At 50.9% G+C, this 20,272-nt stretch overlaps 1 protein-coding gene across 2 annotated transcripts; it reads left to right on the top strand.

Annotated features, from left to right (window-relative positions):
* The first annotated feature begins 398 nt into the window (after window positions 1–398).
* IRX6 (iroquois homeobox 6) lies at window positions 399–6,941 on the top strand. 2 transcript variants are annotated; one of them, XM_070386860.1, is made up of 6 exons: window positions 399–1,575; window positions 2,558–2,815; window positions 3,505–3,614; window positions 3,819–4,126; window positions 4,931–5,539; window positions 6,499–6,941. In XM_070386860.1, exons 1-6 carry the CDS (start codon window positions 1,531–1,533, stop codon window positions 6,501–6,503), a joined length of 1,335 nt encoding a protein of 444 aa, XP_070242961.1. In that variant the 5' UTR covers window positions 399–1,530; the 3' UTR covers window positions 6,504–6,941. The 2 variants fall into 2 exon arrangements, with proteins under 2 accessions (XP_070242961.1, XP_005890997.2); XM_005890935.3 differs by having other exon boundaries at window positions 6,496–6,941.
* The last annotated feature ends 13,331 nt before the right edge of the window (window positions 6,942–20,272 follow it).

Genomic DNA, 20,272 nt, shown 5'->3' with positions numbered 1-20,272 from the left:
GCCATCAGTGCCCCTTTGAGGGCCCCTAGAATGCAGGGGATGGTCAGATCGCTGGGCCCAGCCAGGAGACCCAGAGGAGCTCGGAGAACCGGCCGCCCTCCCCGCGCGCTGAACCGTGGCTCGCCAGCGCCACCCCCAGCGGAGCTCAGTGGCTGCAGCCCGGCCCCAGCGCCTTCGTGCGGCTCCCCGGTCCCCCGTGGACCCAGCGAGCGGCGCGCACGAGACAGCCAAGTCTCGCCTTCCGAGAAGACGCCCAGGAATCTCCGCCTGCCGTCTGCAGATGCCCAGGGGGGTCCGACTTGGCGCCTTTACCCACACAGTCCGAGGAGGGGATCTGAACTTGACCTGGAGAGGGCGCTATTCGGTCTATTAGAGGACCAGAGAGCAGCAGAGAAACCCTGGGGTCAAGACCCTAGTAAAGACCGGGTCATGGAGATCCTGGATCGAGCTAGAGTCCTAGGGCGGGGAGCCAGGCCCCCGAGGACAAAAGACGGCCGGAACAGTGGATCCACCGACGCTGCCCCCAACGAGCTGGGGGCCAGCGGTGCGAACAAACTTTCCTGCAGCGGAGGTGGGGGCTGGGGGGCCGGGCTGGAGGCTTGTCCCCCGAGCCTCTGCGCTCCTCCACCTGCCAGCATTCCACCTCCACCCAGCCTTCGCCCACCCCTGTTTCCTCCCCTCCCCCGCGCGCCTCTGTTCACTTAGACTCCTCATCTCTCTCCTCTCCCCTCCTCCTTCTCCCTCTAGCCTTTCTCCCCCACTTTCCTCCTGTTGTTTCTCCTGTCTCTTCTTTTGTATTCTCTCCTCCCTCGCCGCCCGGTGCTTCTCTCCTCCTCCGGGCCGCAGGGGAGGAGGTAGGCGCGCTGCGCCCGGGGCCTGCGTGGCGCGGTGGGAGGCGTTTCTCCTACTTCTCCCGGGTAATTTGGAGAGATTGTATGTGCGCGCGCGCGTGAGCTTAAGGCGAAAAGGGGTAGGATCCTGCGCCAAGCAGAGAGGGTCAGGGTCTTTGACGTTCCTCACCAGCTGCACAAACCTCCCGGAACAAGTCTGAGTGTGGTTAAGAGCGCGCGCGCGCGCGCACGGGCTGGCTGCGCTTGGCAGGCTTGGTGGCCCGGGGCCCCAGGGCCCGGGGGCCCGCCTGGCGGCCCGGGATTACCGTGACGTCACACTGAGCCTCTGGCCACCTTGGACTGGGGCACCTCGGGAGCCGCACAGCCCCGCACCGCGCCTCACCTGGCCTCGCCTCCGCGCGCTTTTGGGAACCCGCATCCTCTCCCTTCCCGTGCCCATCCATGGGCCCTTCTGTCTTCCGGACCTCGCGGGCCGGAGGGGAGCCTTCTGGAGCGCAGGGCTCGGCAGCCGCGCTGCCTTTGGCTCTGCCTCCAGCCACGCCAAGCCGGCGGAGGACCCAGCACTGGGCACCGGCGACCGTGTAAGGAACCGAGGCCGCGGACGGCTGGAGGCGCAGAACCGCGGGGCTGAGGCGGCAACCCGCAAGAGAAGAGGGCGGCGGGGTCACGGACAGTCACGATGTCCTTCCCGCACTTTGGACACCCTTACGGCAGTGCTTCCCAGGTAAGAGCCGCCCCCATGAGGGATGGGGGCAGACTGGAAGGAGGGAGTGCCCAGTGCCGGGACCTGCCCGCAAAGCCCTCCTCTCCCACGAGTTCCCAGGGAAGCCGGAGAGAGCAGGAACCTGGATAGTGTACCGCAGACCCCTCTGACATGCCCCATCCCTGGCAGAGAATGCGCCGCTCCCCCAGGCAAGCTGAAGAATCGTGTGACCCGAAACTTGGGCACTCTGACCTCGCGCTCCGCGAGGTGGGTGGGATCTCGGGAACCTTCCAGACAGGCCTCCTCGCTGTACAGATATCCGAGGTGGCCGGGAGGGTCTCAGACTCTGTCTCACTCTTTTTCTGGGCTCGTTCGTTTGTGATCCTCTGTTCTTTTCCTCTCCCTTCCACGGGTAGGTCCAAGCTCTCAGCTTCCGGTTCCTTCGATTTTCCAGATCTGGATGGGCACTGTGCAGTGACAGGGTCTCCTGGGGAAATTCTGGAGACGCCCACCCCTGTTCAGTTTCTCAGCAGAGAGCCCAAGGACTAGCCCCAGCTTGACCTCTGCCCTGCTTTGTGATCTCGGATAAGCCTCCTATTCTCCGTAGTCCTCATTCCCTATCTATAAAGTGGGAAGAGTGAGACGCGGTCTCTAAGGCAAACTTGAAGTTCGGCCTTGGTAGGATCCTGTGGCTGCGAGGAGGGAGGGTTCACCAGGGAACTGGCCGAGTCTTGCTTTTGTAATTCCGGTTTCAGAACCTTCCCATGACCCGGAGCCCCTGGAACTCTGGAGCTTTAGCAAAGCTTTAAGAGAGTCTATAAAGGCGGTTTGGATAAATGGCGTCTACGGATCATTTCCGTCACAGTCCTCAGGAGAACGCTCAGCACAAGGGGGAATTAAGTTCACATTGAAGGAAGGACTGATCTGGCAGTTCCGCCGCTGGCTCCCGTCAGCCCTAGGCGCCGGTCTCTGACCTCCGGTGCCCCCTCTCTCGCCCCCGTAGTTTCTGGTCTCTGCAAGTTCCAGCGCCACTTGCTGCGAATCCGCCCCGCGCTCGGTCCCAGATGTGGCCTCGGGCTCCACCCCGGCGGCCGCACTCTGCTGCGCACCCTACGACAGTCGGCTGCTGGGCAGTGCGAGGCCGGAGCTGGGCGCGGCCTTGGGCATCTATGGAGCTCCCTACTCGGCCGCTGCAGCTGCCCAGAGCTACCCAGGCTACCTGCCCTACAGCCCCGAGCCGCCGGGGCTGTACGGGGCGCTGGTGAGTACCCGGGGTGGAGCCTGGGTCCGCGCGACAGAACCCACCCGCCTGGGGGCAGGAGCGGCAGGGGCGAAATCCCGTGTGATATTTCCATCTAGGAAAATCTAGGACGTACAGCACCAGTTCGAGGAAAGGAAATGGTTACGATTCTATATAAAGTAAAAAAAAAAAAATCTTTACAACATGTTACAGTTTGTAGAAGTCCATCCTGTTTAGAAAACATCTGTACCTCGATTAATTGTGTGAAGTAGGCAAGTCATCACTAGGCTCAGTGTACAGGTGAGGAATCTAAGGTTCACAGTGGCTTGAGTAACCTTACCCAAAGTCACAGAGATAGAAAGAGGCAGAGAATGGCTCCGGAAAGGAAGTAAGAAAGTGCCCCAGCTGTTGGGAGGCAGTTGGGGAGACACAAGTAGTAACAGTTAAATGACAGCGAATATTGCTTATGCTGCACCAGGAATTCTGCCAAGCATGTTTCTTCAGTAACCTTTAGGCATGATTGTCATCCCATTTACCAAGAGGAAACTGAGGCACAGAGGGGTTAAACAGCTGTGCCCAGGATCACACAGTCAATGCCAGTGGTGGTGCTGCAGTACTAACCAGACTTGACTCCAGAGTTCACACCCTTAGCAACTCCCCACCCCTCCTCCCCAAATGTAGTCCTTATTTCTTCCCTCCTCCCCCTCCAGAATCCACAGTATGAATTTAAGGAGGCTGCGGGGAACTTTACATCCAGCCTGGCACAACCAGGAGCCTATTATCCCTATGAGCCAACACTGGGGCAGTACCAGTATGAGCGGTAAGGCATGGGGCGTTGGTGGCTGGCATCATAAGTCCTTTCCTCCTCCCCTGCCAAGGTAGGACCAATCCACAGAGCATGGGGTGGGGGGGCTGTGGGCTAGGATGGTGAGCAGAACCTCACTTCCTTCAGGGACAGAGATTGTCTCCTGCCTGCAGCCCCAGGTTCCCAGCCCCAGAACTGTGAGCCAGATTCTCCCCGCAGGTATGGAGCGGTGGAGTTGAGTGGTGCTGGGCGCAGAAAAAATGCCACCCGGGAGACCACTAGCACACTCAAGGCCTGGCTCAACGAGCACCGCAAGAACCCCTACCCCACCAAGGGCGAGAAGATCATGCTGGCCATCATCACCAAGATGACCCTCACCCAGGTGTCCACCTGGTTCGCCAATGCGCGCCGGCGCCTCAAAAAGGAGAACAAGATGACCTGGGCACCCAAGAACAAAGGCGGGGAAGAAAGGAAGGAGGAGGGTGGAGCAGAGGAATTGCTGGGCTGCCTAAATGGTGACACCAAAGGTACCCCATGTTCCCTGCCCCAACTTACCTGGGTTTTCCACTCATCAAACAGTTTGATCGGATTTCACAACCACTGAATGGCATAGCTTCTGTGGAAGGCTTCCCCTGGCTTCCTTTGACACCTGCAACCCCTGCATGCCTCTGGGCCTTTGCCTGTGCAATCAGTTCCCATTGCCTGGAATTCCCTACAGAACTGGGAACTGCCTTCTTCCAGACTTGAAAGCACCACCTCCAAAAAGCCTTCCCTGTGCACCCACACCAGCTAGCTTCCCTAGTTATTCTCTACCACATGCGCCTACTTTATTTCCTGTGGCATACTTACCCTCTTAGGGATGTTAGCTCCACCAGAGAAAGCCTCCACTGCTGTATTCTCTAAATTCCTAATACTTAAAAGCCTCAATGATGTCTGGCACATAGCTGGTGCTCAGTAAATATTTTCTGAATTAAATAATACACACCAGCCACTGCTGAGTGTTGACACTGTATAAAAACTGTCCTCTGCTTTTTTAAGGCCGAGAAACTGAGATCCAGGTCTTAGGGAAAGTGTCCATTTCCTTGCGCTATCAAAGGGGAGGGCTCTTCCGAAGGGTAAGAGCAGGTCTAACTAAGGGCGGGAATTCTTTCCCAGCCGCAGGCCCACAGCCCTGGGACAAGTGTCGGAGGCGCTGTGGCCATCCTGGTGAATTACACCGAGTTTGCCTTGAGTGCAGGGCACATCTTGCTAAAAGCTTCTCCGGGATGGGCACTCCCGAGGATTTCCCTTGGGGCCTGGGGCTTTTCTCACTTGTTCTTGATTTCCCTCAGAAGTTACTGCTGGCCAGGAGCCCCGGGGGCTCCGGCTGAGTGACCTGGAAGACCTGGAGGAAGAGGAAGAGGAGGCGGATGAAGAGGAAGCAGTGGCCACAGCTACGGACAGACTGGCTGAGTTCCATAAAGACACTCAGCCGCTGCCGGCGACGCAATGTGCCGCCGCTCGAGAGGGCCGGCAGGAGCGCAGGGAGTGCAGTCTGGCGGCACCCCGCTTCTCGTTCACTGAGCCCCCCAGATCGGGAGAAGCCGACTTCCTCCGGGCCGAGCCAGGAGGCCCCACGTTGACCATGCACTACCCCTGCAGCGAGAAACCACCGCGCATCTGGTCTCTGGCGCACACGGCGGCCGCCAGCGTCGTCGAAGGGGCACCTCCAAACCTGCCCCAGCCAAGAAGTCCTGAGCACCATCTGATTCCCGGACAGCCTCCAGGCCCGGGCGCGCGACCCGCGGTCCCCAGAGACTCCGCGTGCCAAGAGTCTCCCCGAGTAGCCAAAGCCTTTGGAAACCCCACGTTTGCCCTACAGGGTCTGCCGCTGAACTGTGCGCCCTGCCCGCGGAGGAGGGAGCCGGCGGTGCGGTGCCAGTACCCATCAGGAGCGGAAGGTAGTGGGCCCCCAATGGCTCTGGGCGTGTCTGACCAAGACCCCTCCCCTCCCCACCTTCCCTCACCCCAGTCCCCGTACCCCAGCTCTGGGGTACCCAGCCGCTGCACAGGCTCTCTGCCCAGGTTCAGACATAGCCTAGCTCAAGTGTGTCTCACCGCATTCCTTGAAACAGAAGTTTAGAGATCAGAGTTCTAGCTCCTGAATCGTCTTAAAACCAAATACTAGATTATGCTAGAATGAGACAGTAACTTACCTAGGAAACACTTAGAAAGTCATTGAGGAGAAGGTCTCTCCAATGTTTAGATCTCTCCAGATGTGCCAGGTGGGCACCGTCATGACCCTCCAGCCCAAGCATTCTTGTCCCCTGCCTGCCCTTTGGAGGAGGCCAGCTGGCTCCCCTGATGGTCTTGTACCAAGAGTTTGCTAGGGCCAGGCAGGCACAAGGGCTTTCCCAGAAGTCTCAGGGGAAAGGCCAGATACCTATAGCCTGTTCAAGGCCAGTGCTTAAGGCCAGAAGCTCTCCGTGCAGCCCACTGAAATCCCTAGGGGTGTAGTTCAGATGAGTGCTGTCTGAGTAGGGCCCTCTTACCAAGCTGGGTAGGACTGCCAATCAGCTGTCTCCTGCACCTGGCTGGTTCACTGGTTCACTGGCTGTGTTGGGTTGGAAGGGAATTTCACCCCACAAAGGGACATTCCCAAAGCATTTGGAAGCCTCCAGCAATTACCATCAGATTCTGCTCTTTGAAGTCATTTCTCTCAGGATTAACTACTAGCTTAGAAAATTGGGTTACAGTCTTATTTGAACTTCTACCTAACAGGGTCCAAATGTTACCCCTGGCAAGCAAATTGCCTGTAGACCTTGGATTCCCTTGTGATGAGACACCACCGACCTTGGATTTCCTAGGAATAGCCCCTGAGTGGCCTTCGGGTTTTAATCAACCTTTCCTCTCTCAGCAGGTTAGCGCAATGGCTGCAATTAGCAGAAGCATCCTGGAAATAAGCCCTGCTTTTTGGAACTCACCTCCACACTAAGAAGCTAAGAGACCTCACCAGGGTCTGGGGCTCTCACTTCGCCTAAGAGACAGACACACAGAAATACTCCGAATGGCCCTCCTGGCACTCAGAGGAGGGGAGTGGCTGGCAGAGGTCCGTCTTTTCAGATCCCCAGAGGAGGTGGAAGGGCACCTTGGGGAAGGTCAAGTGGGAAGGCTGGGCGAGTGTGCCCAGGGCACCTAGCTCAGCACTCTAGTCTGCCTCTCCCCTCTGGATTCAGGTCTCAAGCCACTCCCTCTCCTGTTCACTCACCCCATCACCCTCACTTTGTAACTTCAATGCTGACCTGGCTCCTAAGGACCACGCGTGTCTCCTCCCCTTTCTCACTCTTTGTGTCCTTAAAAATAATCCACCGAACCCAAGCTGTGTGGCTTGTTTGCAACTGGGGAGCTCAGTGAGGTCGGGGTGGTGGGGAGGAGGGGATGCAGTCAGAGGTTCTGGAGACAGGGCAGCATGGGCTGCAGATTTCAGTCCCATTTGTAGCTGGGAGAGAAACTGACAAGGTAATGGCCAAGGCCCACAAAACTTTGCAGACACTCCCGGCCGATTCCGAGGAGTTGGAGAGGGGGAACGAGTGCACAACTTGGGGTTGGGGCAGGAAAAGGGAGAGGGGAGCTGTCCGGATATTTGGGTAGAAGCTGGATTTGTTTCGTATTTGAGTTTTAAGTTTCTTGGGAGGAGGGGCGATGGGGGTCCGCTCCACCCCTCTGACCCAACGGCCAAGTCGGACAGCTTGCCCGGTCGATTAGAGGCGAGAAGAGGGCACTCTTCCCGTTTAATCAAGTGTCAGCAAACACTTCCGGTACGGGCCAACCAATGGGAGCCGATGAGCGGGGAAAGCGGCTTTGTCCCCGGAGTGAACAGCGTCCAGACTAGGGCTGTGGAGTGCGGAGGGGCGGAGGTGAGAGCCCTGAGTTCGTGTCCCCGGCCCAGTGGCTTCGGCTTTAGCCCGCGAGTGCGTTCGCCGCTGTGCGAGAGGAAAGAGAGAGGCGAACCCGGGATGGTGCCCTAGTGGGAGGTCCGGGGAGCCGATGGGGACGGGGAGGCGGGGGTGGGGCGGGGGGCTGCTGGGGTGTGCGCCTAGGGGCCCTGTCTCCACTGCAGGGCTCCAGCCCCTCCGGCCGTGGCTGGGTGACAGCCTTTCAGACCAGCGCGGTGCCAGCAGACTGGTCACTGAAGTCTGGGACAGGAAGGATCTGCAACCTTGCGAGGAGATTTTAAGAACCTTGGAGGCTGCAGAGAGGAAAAGTGGATGTTTAAAAAATCAAGGGGAACAGGCCACCTGCCCGCGCCCCACTCTGCCTTTTCTATAGAATAGTCAGAGCTAATGAATTACAAAAGCACAAACCCCTTCCTCAGATGAGGAAACTGAGGCCAAATGACAGGGACTGACTCAGGGTCATAGAGAACCCGTGGTGAAGATAAATCTAACTCTCCACTCAGCGTCCAAGGCCCCCTTTCGCTCTGACTCCTCTCCCTCTTCCTCTGGGAAACCCCCTCCCTGCCTTCTTTTTGCTCCTGGGTGACAGCTGCTCCTACCCACAGCCTCTCCGGGGACCCTCCAGTCGCCCTCACTGTCCGGCGGCTTAGGGTCCGGGAAATTAAACTGCGAAAAGATAAACATTATTTCCAGTCGGCTTTGCAGGATTAACGCTTGTAATAAAGAGCATTAGCTAGAGGTTTCTTTCAAGGCACTTTCGACCCCACCCCCTCCTAGGGGGCCAGGTAAACCCACCCCCACCCACCCCAGCCCCACCCCACCGCCAGGCTGCGGAAGCTAGTTCCCAGTGCCCCCAGTTGGAAGTGGGGCACCAGCTAACCATTCTGTGGAGGGGAGAGGGACGGTAGCATCACATGGAGTCAGATTTCCAGATGGGAAAGTGAACTCCTGAGAGAAGAGACTCACCTAAATCAAGGTCATGTGACTGAACTGGGACTAGGATGCAGAGTATAGGGAGGATGGTAGTGGGCAGAGGGTTTACCTGCACCCTGCCTCCAGTCATGGAGCTTTATAGGACCCTGAACCTCAGAAAATAAGGTCCAGGTACCATCCAGGACCTCATCTACAGGATCCAGCCTCTCCCTACCTCCCACAACCCAAAGCAGGAGCCTGTAGCCCAGGCTTGTCCCAAAGATCTGGGACTGGTTGGCTGGAATGTGAGAAGGGCTGGAGTATGAGAGGGGCCATAAAGAGTAGCCTTCAATCCCAGGAAGTGGCTTGGCCACCTTAATCCCGTTGCATTGCATACTCAGTTGTGTCCTACTCTTTGCAATCCCATGGACTACAACCTGCCAGGCTCCTCTGCCCATGGGATTTTTCCAGGCAAGAATACTGGAGTGGCTTGCCATGCCCTCCTCCAAGAGATCTTCCCAACCCAGGGGTCGAACCCACCTCTCCTGTGTCTCCTGAATTAGCAGGCAGATTCTTTACCACTGAGCCACCTGGGAAGCCCATTACTCCCTCAATATGTGGCCGTGGACAAGCCCTTTGCCCTCTCTTAGTTTCCCCTGCAGTCAAGTATGGAGATAATCTAGTTCTCCATCCTTGTGCTCAATGTTCTCTGCAGAGCTGATGGTCGGCTCCAAGAGTAAAGCCAAAAGCCTGAGAATGGCGAGTCTGAGCCTGCGATCCCAGCCTCTGGCCCCCAGCAGCAATCTGTTCCCACTATCTCTGCCCCCACTGAGAGCCTCCTGCAAATCTCCCAATATAATCTCCCAGAATCATATTTTGAATACTGTTTTGATTAAAGGTCTGAGCAAGGGGAGGGGGGATGCAACCCGGCTGTCCTTGGCTGAGCCTGCTGGGGCCTGCAGACAGCTGGCCTGTGAGCCCTGCAAAGTGAGCGACGATCAAGGCAGCAAGGTGACGTTCTCAGGCTTGGAGAGACTATAGGAAGGTCTCTCCAAACTCCCTTGATGACAAATGTGCTTCTTCCCTTGGCTGGGGAGCAACCACCAGAGGACTGGGTAGAGAGAGGCTGAGCCGAGGGAGCCGTAGCACTTAAGTGCCTTCTTCCTTTATTGATTCCTTTCCGGCCAGTAGTCATGACATTGGCATGGGACTCACTAGATGACCTCTATGATCACTTTTGGCTGCAACATCCTATGACCCTGGTAATGATGATAAGAGCTTATAAAGCCCTTTTCATGTGCCAGACTCAGTGCCATGTCCTTTAAATGCACTGACTTATTTATACGTTGCAAGAGTCCCAGGAACCTTTGTATTTTCTAGTATGTCCCATCTACTCAATGAAAAAAAATGAAGCTCAGGGAAGTAAAATACCTTGATGTCAGTTATCCAGTTAGCAAGTAAAGAAGTCAGACCCTGAGTATGGCTGATTCTTAAATGAAAGGTGAAAATTAGTTGCTTGGTCATGTCTGACTCTTTGCAACTCCATGGACTATAGTCCACCAGGCTCCTCTGTCCATGAAATTCTCCAGGCAAGAATACTGGAGTGGGTAGTCATTCCCTTCTTCAGGGGATCTTCCCGACCCAAGGATCGAACCCAAGTCTCCCGCATTGCAGGCAGATTCCTTATCATCTGAACCACTGCGAAGCCCCTTAACCACTAAGTTCTACTGTCAGTGCATTTTCTTGTTTTAAAATTCTTTTATTCTATTATGAATAAGAGCTTGTCTCTGACAGTCTGTCTATGAGTGTTATCTGTTGCCTCTGGAGCTCCAGGTTGCCCTGCTTCCTTCTCAGGAATGTCCAATGGAAAAAGACTTTCAGTGCTTCCTGGACCTGCCCCCACATCCTGGCCAAGAGCATCCCCACCCCTTTCCCACTGCCCACCTTTCCCTGGGTCAAGACTGTCTGAGACACCCTGGTCAGTGTTTGCTAAAATATAGCCTGTGGATCTCCACCATTGCAATCAGACCATGACTAAAGGATCCCGCTGAGAGGTGGGCTGGAAGATTTGCTTATGTGACAAGCACCCTAAGTAGCCTGAGGGGCCTCTGACCTGAATAGTAGTGGCTGACCCTCAAGTGGCCAGACCCTAAGTTCAGCCTGAGGCTTTAAAATGCCTGATGTTGGCCAAGAGTAAATCACATCCCAGTAACAGGTGCAAATATTCCCTCCAGGATTTAATCTGGATTCACATGCAATCGCCTCATCTGGTTCAGCTCCCCACCCCCCATCCTGAAGCTCAAAGATTAGTTGTTATCAGAGGAGGAGGAGGAGGTGACCTGGGAGATGAACTTGCCTCCCCCAGCAGTCTGACAGCTAACTAGGGTTCCAGCATTGGAAGCATCTTTGGAGCTCCCAGCACCTCTTCATGTAATATAGTTCTGCCTGCTGTCCAGAATCCTGACATATTCAAGAAAAGTCAACACCACGAAGGGAAGATTGTATCTTAAGCAAACAAAAGAAGTGATGGAGGGGGTGAGTCTCTCACTGTCTCCTGTTGCAGCCTTGGCTGCAATAGAAGGTTCTTTCTTTTTTGAACCAATTTTTTTTTTCCACATCCCTCCTGAAATCAATCTCTTGAACCAGTGAGTCTTACTCTTCTCCACAATTCCAGGTTCTTTGTCCTACCCTGGATGCCTTCTTTCCCCTGCCCTCTCAGTGGGATCTGCTTGGCCCTTACTCTGAGATCAGAGTAAGAATGGAGCCCAACGGCTGTCTCCCAGTTATATGGTGGAAGACCCCCTCCATTGGCATGATTTTCATTAAATACTAAGTTGGAGAGTGTGGTTTTGAATTGTGGTGTTGGAAAAGACTCTTGAGAGTTCCTTAGACAGCAAGCAGATCCAACCAGTCCATCCTAAAAGAAATCAGCCCTGAACATTCATTGAAAGGACTGATGTTGAAGCTGAAACTCCAATACTTTGGCCACCTGATGCGAAGAGCTGACTCATTTGAAAAGACCCTGATGCTGGGAAAGATTGAAGGCAGGAGGAGAAGGGGACAACAGAGAATGAGATGGTTGGATGGCATCACTGACCAGGAGTTGGTGATGGACAGGGAGGCCTGGCATGTTGCAGTCCATGGGGTCACAAATAGTCAGACACAACTGAGTGACTGAACTGAAACTGAAACTGGAGAGGGTGAAGAGGCAGTGACCTGAGTCCTTGGGCAAGTCATCAAAAGCCTCTGAGATTCAGCTTTCTCCTGGTAGGTTGAAATCACATTGAACCATATGGCTGTTTCACAATTTCTCTAGCTGCCATGGAGACAAAGATGTAGGTCAGTGTTACTTAAATTTTGGTCAGTGCAAATCAATGCCCTGATTTTTGCCAAGAGTTGGAGAGATGTTAAAGACATGCTAGCAACCAAACAGAGGTTTCTCCTTTGTGAATCGGAGGATTCGAAGACAGTTGAAGAGGGCCTCATTGGGTCACGCTGAGATTCAGCATTAGTTAATGCCACGATCAGTTCACATCAAGGCTGGTACACATTCAACTGTTTGGCGAGTTAATCTGTATTAATGTGAAGGGTGATTATTATTTATGAGATCATCAGAGACGGAGGTCTTCCCTCATTGCCTGGGACTGTCTCCAAATTCCAACTTGGCTTTATTTAGAGTCTTAGACAACCTACCTTAGCACAATAATGCCAACAATGATAATGATGATGAGGCTAGAGTATTTGTTCTCAACCCTGGGGGTGCATAAAATCAGCCAGGAAAGTGTTTTGTTTTGTTTTGATTTTTTGTACCAATATCCAAACTGTGTGTGCTAAGTCACTTCAATCATGTCCAACTCTTTGCAATCTTATGGACTGTAGCCCTCCAGGCTCCTATGTCCATGGGATTCTCCAGGCAAGAATACTGGTGTGGGTTGCCATGCCCTCCTCCAAGGGATCTTCCCGACCCAGGGATTGAACTCCTGTCTCTTAACATCTTTTGCATTGGCCAGCAGCTTCTTTACCACTAGAGCCACCTGGGAAGCCATACCCCGGACCAACTAAATTCCACCTCTAGGGGTAGGCCCACACAGTAATTTTGAATTTCAGTAATTCCAATGTACAGCCAAGATTGAGAATCGGTGAACTACAACAAGGCTGTTTCTCTTTCTAGCCCCAGCATTTTTTAGAACAGTGTAGGAGTAAGTAATGAGGTTTAGCAGAAAAAGTTGACGAGCCTCTAGTTGCTCCCTAGACCCTATGGACTTCATGTTTTCCCCAGAATAAAATGAGGTATAACAGTTACATTTTTCTATTTTGTTTATGAAGGAGCTCAGAGATGGATGTAATCTGGGAGATCAGTGGCCAGTGTCAAGCCAGGGAGACCTTCTTGAGCCTTGCTCATCTCATATCCCAGCTGCCTGCACATAGAGTGGAAGGTCCTAGGCACATGAGCCAAGTCATGCCTGGGACAGCTCAGAGGTGGCTCTGAGCAGGGTTGGGAGCCCTTTGGAAGTGTTTCTTGGTGTTCCAATTATGTATTGCAGAGGGGAAAATCTCCTTCGAACTTAGTGGCTCAACAGTCACTGATTTTGCCCATGGATCTGACATGTGGGCAGTGTTTACTGGGAATGATTTGTTTCTGGTCCGTGAGGTGTTAGTAGATGCAGCTTGACCGAAATTGGAGTACCCACTTCCAAGGAGGATGTGGGGTTCCACCCCCTGAATAAGTTTCCACCCACCCCATGGGCTGCTTGAGTTTCCTTACATTATGGCAGCCGGGTTTGGAGAGCAAGTGTTCCAAGAGGCCTGGGACAAGCTGCAGGGTTTCTTATGACCCATCCTCAGAAGTCACACGATGTCACTTCCACTGTATTCTGTTGGTTTAGCAAGTCACTAAAGCCTGTCTGGAGTCAGGAGGAGAGGAATTCAACTCTACCATTTAATGGGAGGAGTAGCATAGAGTTCGTAGTAGAGAGCTGGACCATAAAGAAGGCTGAGCGCTGAAGAATTGGTACTTTTAAATTGTGGTGCTGGAGAAGACACTTGAGAGTCCCTTGGACAGCAAGGAGATCAAACCAGTCAATCCTAAAGGAAATCAATCTTGAATATTCATTGGAAAGACTGATGCTGAATCTGAAGCTCCAATACTGTGGCCACCTTGATGTGAACAGCCGACTCATTGGAAAAGACCCTAATGCTGGGAAATATTGAGGGCGGGAAGAGAAGGGGACAACAGAGGATGAGATGGTTGGATGGCATCATCGACTCAATGGACGTGAGTTTGTGCAAACTCTGGGAGATAGTGAAGGGCAAGAAAGCCTAGCATGCTGCAGTTCATGGGGTCACAGAGTCAAACACGACTTAGTGACTGAATAATAACAAACAATCTTTACCCAAATTGGTATCATTGCTGAAGGCACAGTTCTGAATGTACTTGCAGAGTTTATTATTCTCCCATTCAACTTGTGGATTTGGGGTTCTGTCTTAGTCAGCTAAGGCTGCCATAACAAAATACCACAGCCTGAGTGATTTTACCAACAGACATTTATTTTCTCACAATTCCAGTCTGGGAAGTTCACGACCAAGGTGCAAGTCAATCTGGTTTCTAGTGAGAGCTCTCTTCTTGGCTCACAGATAGCCACTGTATCATGGTACCCTCTCATGGTGGAAAGGGAGAATGCTGGTGTTTCTTCCTCTACTTACAAGGGCACCAGTCCTGTAGGATTGGGGGCCTACCCTTATGGCCTCATTTGACCTTTATCACCTCTGCACAGGCCCTATCTTCAAATACAGTCCCACTCAGGTTGAGGGCTTCAACATAGGGGTTCTGAAGGGCCATAAACATTTAGCTCATAGCAGACCCTAACCGAGAACCCAAGTTAAACAAGTCCAGTTAGGAAGTAGGTGATTGAGAAAAGGGTGCTGACTCTCTGACCAATGATCTATACCAGCCACTAGCCAAAGAGATGCTGGCTGGGGCAGGCATCTAGCTGCCAATCATATTCCCCCATCAACATCCTGCCCTGGTGATCATGTCTGCAGCCTTGATGGGGAAGAAGAAGCCAGTAACATATATTCAAGAGCCATTAAGTCTCTGACACCACATATAATTTCATAGCACTCTATAAAGGAAGGAACTGAGTTTTAAGAAGCAAAGTCCTGGGACTTCTTTGGTGATCCAGTGGTTAAGAATCTACCTTCCAATGCAGGGGGTGTGGGTTCGATCCCTGGTCAGGGGACTGAGATCTCACATGCTTCAGGGCAATTAAGCCCTCATGCTTCAACTAGAAAGCCTGTGTGCCACAACTAGAGAGCCTGCATGCTGCAACAGAGATCCAACGCAACCAAAATTTCAAAATTAATTAAATAAAACAAAACACACACACAAAAAGAAGCAAAGTCCTTTTTCCAAGGTGCTACATCTGGAAAATGACAGAGTTGGGGTTCAAACCCAGGTCTGTGTGACCGCCAAAGTCCATGCCATCCTTCAAGAGAAGAGAGAAGGAGGCTGAGTGCCTCCATTCTCAGATCATGCTGGGAGCAAAGTGACTTCTAAAAGCAGACCTATGAGTTTAAATCCCAGCTCTGCGATTTACAGGCTGTGCCACCTGAGGCAAATGGCATAACCTGTCTGGACCTCAGTTTACTCATCTCCAAAATGGGAATTATAATAGTGCCTGCCTCATTGGACTGTGGTGAAGAAGAAAGAGTTAATATGTAAAGCATTAGAATCGTGTACCTGGTCAATAGTACGTATTATGTAAATTGCTACCTGCAACTTCTTTTCCTATGACTGTACCCCCGTGGTCCCTGCCTCCCCAGGGAATCTTGAAATCACTGTCCCCACCCCCGCCTGCCCTGTTCCTTCTGCCAAGTCGATGTCACAGCTCACACATGTCCCTCTTACCTAGAGCAAAGACATGGGGTCACTCTCCCGGGTGTCCATTTAGGGAGAAACCTCACCCAGCAGACTTTTATGAATTGCTCACACTTCCCCTTATCAAGATTAATGGCATCATTGCCCACGGTCAGTCCTTCTGTGGTCTCAGCTAATGACTTCAACCCTCAACACGCTTCCTCTGCATTTGCTTCAGAAAATCGTTCTGAACAGCAAGACTGCTTTAATAGCCACTTGGTACTAATGATGCCTTTTAAGTGCATAAAGAGAATCTCTAAGTACCAAACGGGAGGCCCACTGCCTGGTGACAACAGCTATTGACATTGACACTCGAGGCAAGGTCAGAACACTGCCGACCACAGGGACTGTCCCTGGGCCTAACAGTGGGGATTTTTTTTATTACATTGGAAAGCTCCTCATTTTTCCTTCTGGCTCCTCAAACACACCCACTAGCACCATTTACTGGATTCAGCTATGCTTGTGTCAGAGCTATCAGCCTATGCCAGTTTTCATTTCACCTTTAAGATTCAGGCCATAGCCAAACTTGCACCATTTTCTCTTGATATTTTCCTTTACATATACTCACTTTAACATTTTAAATAAATGTTTTTGAAAAGGCAACTTTGTATTGGTACCTACTCTTTATGTGTGCCCTTCCCCTGCTGTGTGGCCACCATGACACACTCAGCTAGTCGAGAGGTGGTGTGGTAGTGTGATTAAGAACGCAGATATAGGGACAGCCCTGGTGGTCCAGTGGCTAAGACCCCACACTCCCAATGCAGGGGGCCTGGGTTTCATCCCTGGTCAGGAAACCAGATCCCACATGCAGCAACTAAGATCCAGCGAAGCTTAATAAATAAATTTGTGTGTGTGTTAGTCGCTCAGTCATGTCCAACTCTTTGCAACCCCATGGACTGTAACCATCAGGCTTCCCTGTCAATGAGATGCTCCAACCTTCCATTGCTGAAACATGTTGGTTCTTGGTCTCACCTATGCTCAGCTTTTTGTTGGTGGTGGTTGGTGTTTAGGCTCCATCCCTAAGGTTGGGGCAGAGCAGCGGGATGAGGCTATCCTCGGGGAGGGTATTCCTGAGCACTGGTGAGATCTGTAAACTTTCAGTGAGCAAAAAAGAGGGAAAGGAATACGTGGGGGAAAAGCAGAAATGGAGCCTGGATTGGGGAGAGGAAGTGAAATGAGGGCACGAAGATGAATGGGCATGGAGGATGTCAGTTCAGAGACTTCAGAGATGAGGAGCCAGCTGTAGGGTGACCAAGCCTGGGATGTTCAGGAAATGAAGTCCCTCAACACTGGGTATCCAGTAGACTTTACTTAATGTGCAGTATGCTGTACATTGAATGCATGTGGCAGAAGGGCGTGGGCTGTTATTGCATTTAGCACAAAACTGAATACTCCAGCATACATCCTAACTGAAGCAAAGACACTTCTAATCTTTGGTGTAGGCAGTATCCTTTTCACTGTGGTCCAGGAGGCAACAGGCCCTGGGATAGATGCAGAAGCTCCATCTGTGGTTCCTCCCACTCTCTCTTCATCTAACTCTCAGCTCCTATTCAGCCCCCTCCCTTCACTGTGACATTTGACATATGACACCCATGAGTTTCACTTGACCCCTTTGTCGAGCGTCATTAAATGGCCTGAAGTTAAAATGTTAATTATCGTTAATCATTTTTTTACAAAATGGCTTTGCCAAGCCATAAATCCAGGAGAGAGAGGCCTCTTGCATGGAGCTGACAGTTTATGGAATATGACTGTCAGAGAAGGCACTTGAATATGTGGATGTGTCTAGAGGAGTAAGTTGTAAAGAGAAAAATGAATGCCTACAGGTGGGAAGGGATGATACACAGTGATTCAGGACACAAAGGGCTTCCCTGGTGGCTCAGACAGTGAAGAATCAGCCAGCAATGCAGGAGATCCAGATTCGATCCATGGGTCAGGAAGATCGCCTGGAGAAGGGAATGGCTACCCACTCCAGTATTCTTCTCCTAGGGAATCCCATGGACAGAGGATCCTGGTGGGTTACAGTCCAAGGGATTGCAAAGCATCTGACACAATGGAGCGACTAACACTGCTACTGCTACAGGATGAAAAGCCATAATGGCACGATGAGTCCAGTGGTGGGGAGGGAAGGACAGAAAGAAGCCAGTTTTGTCCACCTTGCTCCCTACACCAAGTGCAGTGACCCATCAGAAGTAGATGTCCAAAACCCAACCTGGAAAGGTGAACAAATGAGGAAGGAGAGAAGAGATCAGGAAAGAAAAAAGAAGAGAAAAGCAGGGGAGATGGAAGTTTACTGAGAGTTGGAGAGTAAATCAAAGGCATGTGAAAAGAAAAGAGCCCAAATTTCTGAACTTGAGTTCAAGACCCTGGAAACCTCAGTATATATGGATCTGCTTCTTTATTTTTGGCCAAAGTGTGATTTACCTGTTTGATTCTTGTTCAAGAAAAATTTGCCCATCATTAGTGATATTGCACTGGCCTCTTAAAAATCTGTTGTGGGAGGTGAATCTCATGTCAATTCTTCTTACTCCCAAACAAAACAAAAACAAACACACTCAAAAAGGAACACAAGGAAACTTTGGGAGGTGATGGACATATTCATTACCTGGGATGTGGGCATGGTTTCACCAGTGTATGCAGATGCCCAAACTCATTGAACTGTATACATTAAATATGTGTCATTTTTGTGGATCAATTATGCCTCAATGTGGTCATTCACTCAGTCCTGTCCAACTCTTTGCACCCCCAGGGACTATAGCCCACCAGGTTCCTCTGGCCATGGAATTTTCCAGGCAAGAATACTGGAACGGGTTGCCATTTCCTCCTCCAGCAGATCTTCCCACCCCAGGAATCGAACCCACCTCTTCTGCATCTCCTGCATTGGCTGGTGGGTTCCTTACCAGCTGAGCCACCAGGGAAGCCCAAATACCTCAGTAAAACTGTTAAAAATAATCTTTTTATAAGAATAAACAGAAAGTGCCAGATAGTGTCTATTATTTTTATAAAAAATGTTCAGAAGTGCACCCCAAATATAGGTGTGTTTGTTTATAAATTACATGCATGTACTAAAATATACATAATAAATATAAATATACATTATTTATATTTATAATGTATATTTATATTTATACATAATTATACATTATGTATATTTATATTTATTATGTATATTTACATATATATATACATGTAAATATGTATATTTAAAAGTAGAATGTAAGTGATAGTTTTAACATTTCCACTCCATCTCCCAAAGGAGAAATCCAACCTCCCTGGACAGCACTTTTTGGAGAAAGCCACTTCTAGAGTTGAGGTCCCCATCTCCCCATTCTCCAGCCAAACTAACCCCTACTATAGGGTGCCAAGTTCCACAACAGGAAATAAAAACTCTGGTGTCAAATTTGACATTTATAAAACACTGAAAGTCTATAAAACACTGCATAGCATCACAAAAGTGGAGATGTACTTCCTCCTGGCATAGTTTTTCTAGTACCTGTGGCTTCTTGGCTGAAGTACTCACATCGCCAAAGTTGCCCTGCCATCTCAGCTTTAAATTCAAGCAGCAGTGGTTTTACTTTTAGGGTTTAATATAATCATACAGGGGGTTCTCGGGTGGCACCAGTGGTAAAGAACCCACCTGCCAATGCTGGAGACATGAGAGACACAGATTTGATCCCTGGGTTGGGAAGACCCCCTGGAGGAGGGCATGGCAACCCATTCTAGTATTCTTGCCTGGAGAATCCCATGGACAGAGGACCCTGGAGGGCTACAGTCCATAGGGTCACAAAAAGTCACACATGACTGAAGCAGACAGATGGGGGTCACAGCATGGACACTATCCAGGTGCCTTTACTTCAACCCCACCCTGAAATTACCATGGCTTTCACCTTTCTACGTCCTGTACAGCACAGGGAACTATATTCAATATCTTGTAATAACCTATAATGGAAAAGAATTGGAAAAACATATCATTCTGCTGTCCATCTGAAACTGACACAATATTGTACATCAACTACACTTCAATTAAAAATGATTTTTTTTCAAGATGAGGTTTTCAACAACATGGAAATAGATGACGTTGCTTTTTATTTTTTAAAAGCCTGGCTTCATTAAGGTGATTGTACCCAATACAATCACCCTTTTTCCCCTGTGGAGAAATGAAACCTGGGGTAAAGTTTTCTGAGGCAGTCCCAACAGATTTCCAGCTGAGTACCTGTAATAGAGAATGACCTGTTTATCTTTGTCAACATACCGAATATTAAAAACTGTAATGCAACCATGTAGTCCATTTCATCGCCAACTCCCCATCTCTAAAGAAGTAATAGTTAATTGGAATTCTAGCGCAGTAACAGCCATAAAAGCCAGGCTGTCAGCTGAGATTGAGGGGAAGTACCATTTTAACAATTACACTTCCTTTACCTGTCAGAGGAAGGGATCTCTGCCCAAAGAATTCAGTCCTTGGCAAGTCTGGGTGAAATTACAGAAATGGAATTTAAACTGGTAGCTTGGTGAAACCACCTTGTGTTTTCCAGCCCACGTTATCCCTTTGTCCACTTAATGCTCTACAGTTTGCAATGTATTTTCATGTGTTTCGTCATTAACCCTCACGAGTGGCTATCCTAGTGGAGATTCTCTCCCTTCCGCAGTTAGCAGAACTGACGTTGAAGAGGTTCATATGGCAAGACTGGATTTCCCCTGGAAGCTAACTTGAAAGCAAGAGTTGAATTGTTGTTGTTCAGTTGCTAAGTCATGTCTGACCCTTTTGTGACCCCATGGACTATAGCCCACCAAGCCCCTCTGTCTATGGGATTCTCCAAGCGAGAATACTGGAATGGGCTGTCATGCCCTCCTCCAGGGGACCTTCCGACCCAGGGATTGAACCACCATCTCCTGAATTGGCAAGCCGGTTCTTT

This window comes from Bos mutus, chromosome 18 (genome assembly GCF_027580195.1).
Source record: "Bos mutus isolate GX-2022 chromosome 18, NWIPB_WYAK_1.1, whole genome shotgun sequence".
Lineage (NCBI taxonomy): Eukaryota > Metazoa > Chordata > Mammalia > Artiodactyla > Bovidae > Bos > Bos mutus.
Note: the sequence above shows the minus strand (reverse complement) of the source record. Positions and strands in the feature narration are given on the sequence as shown.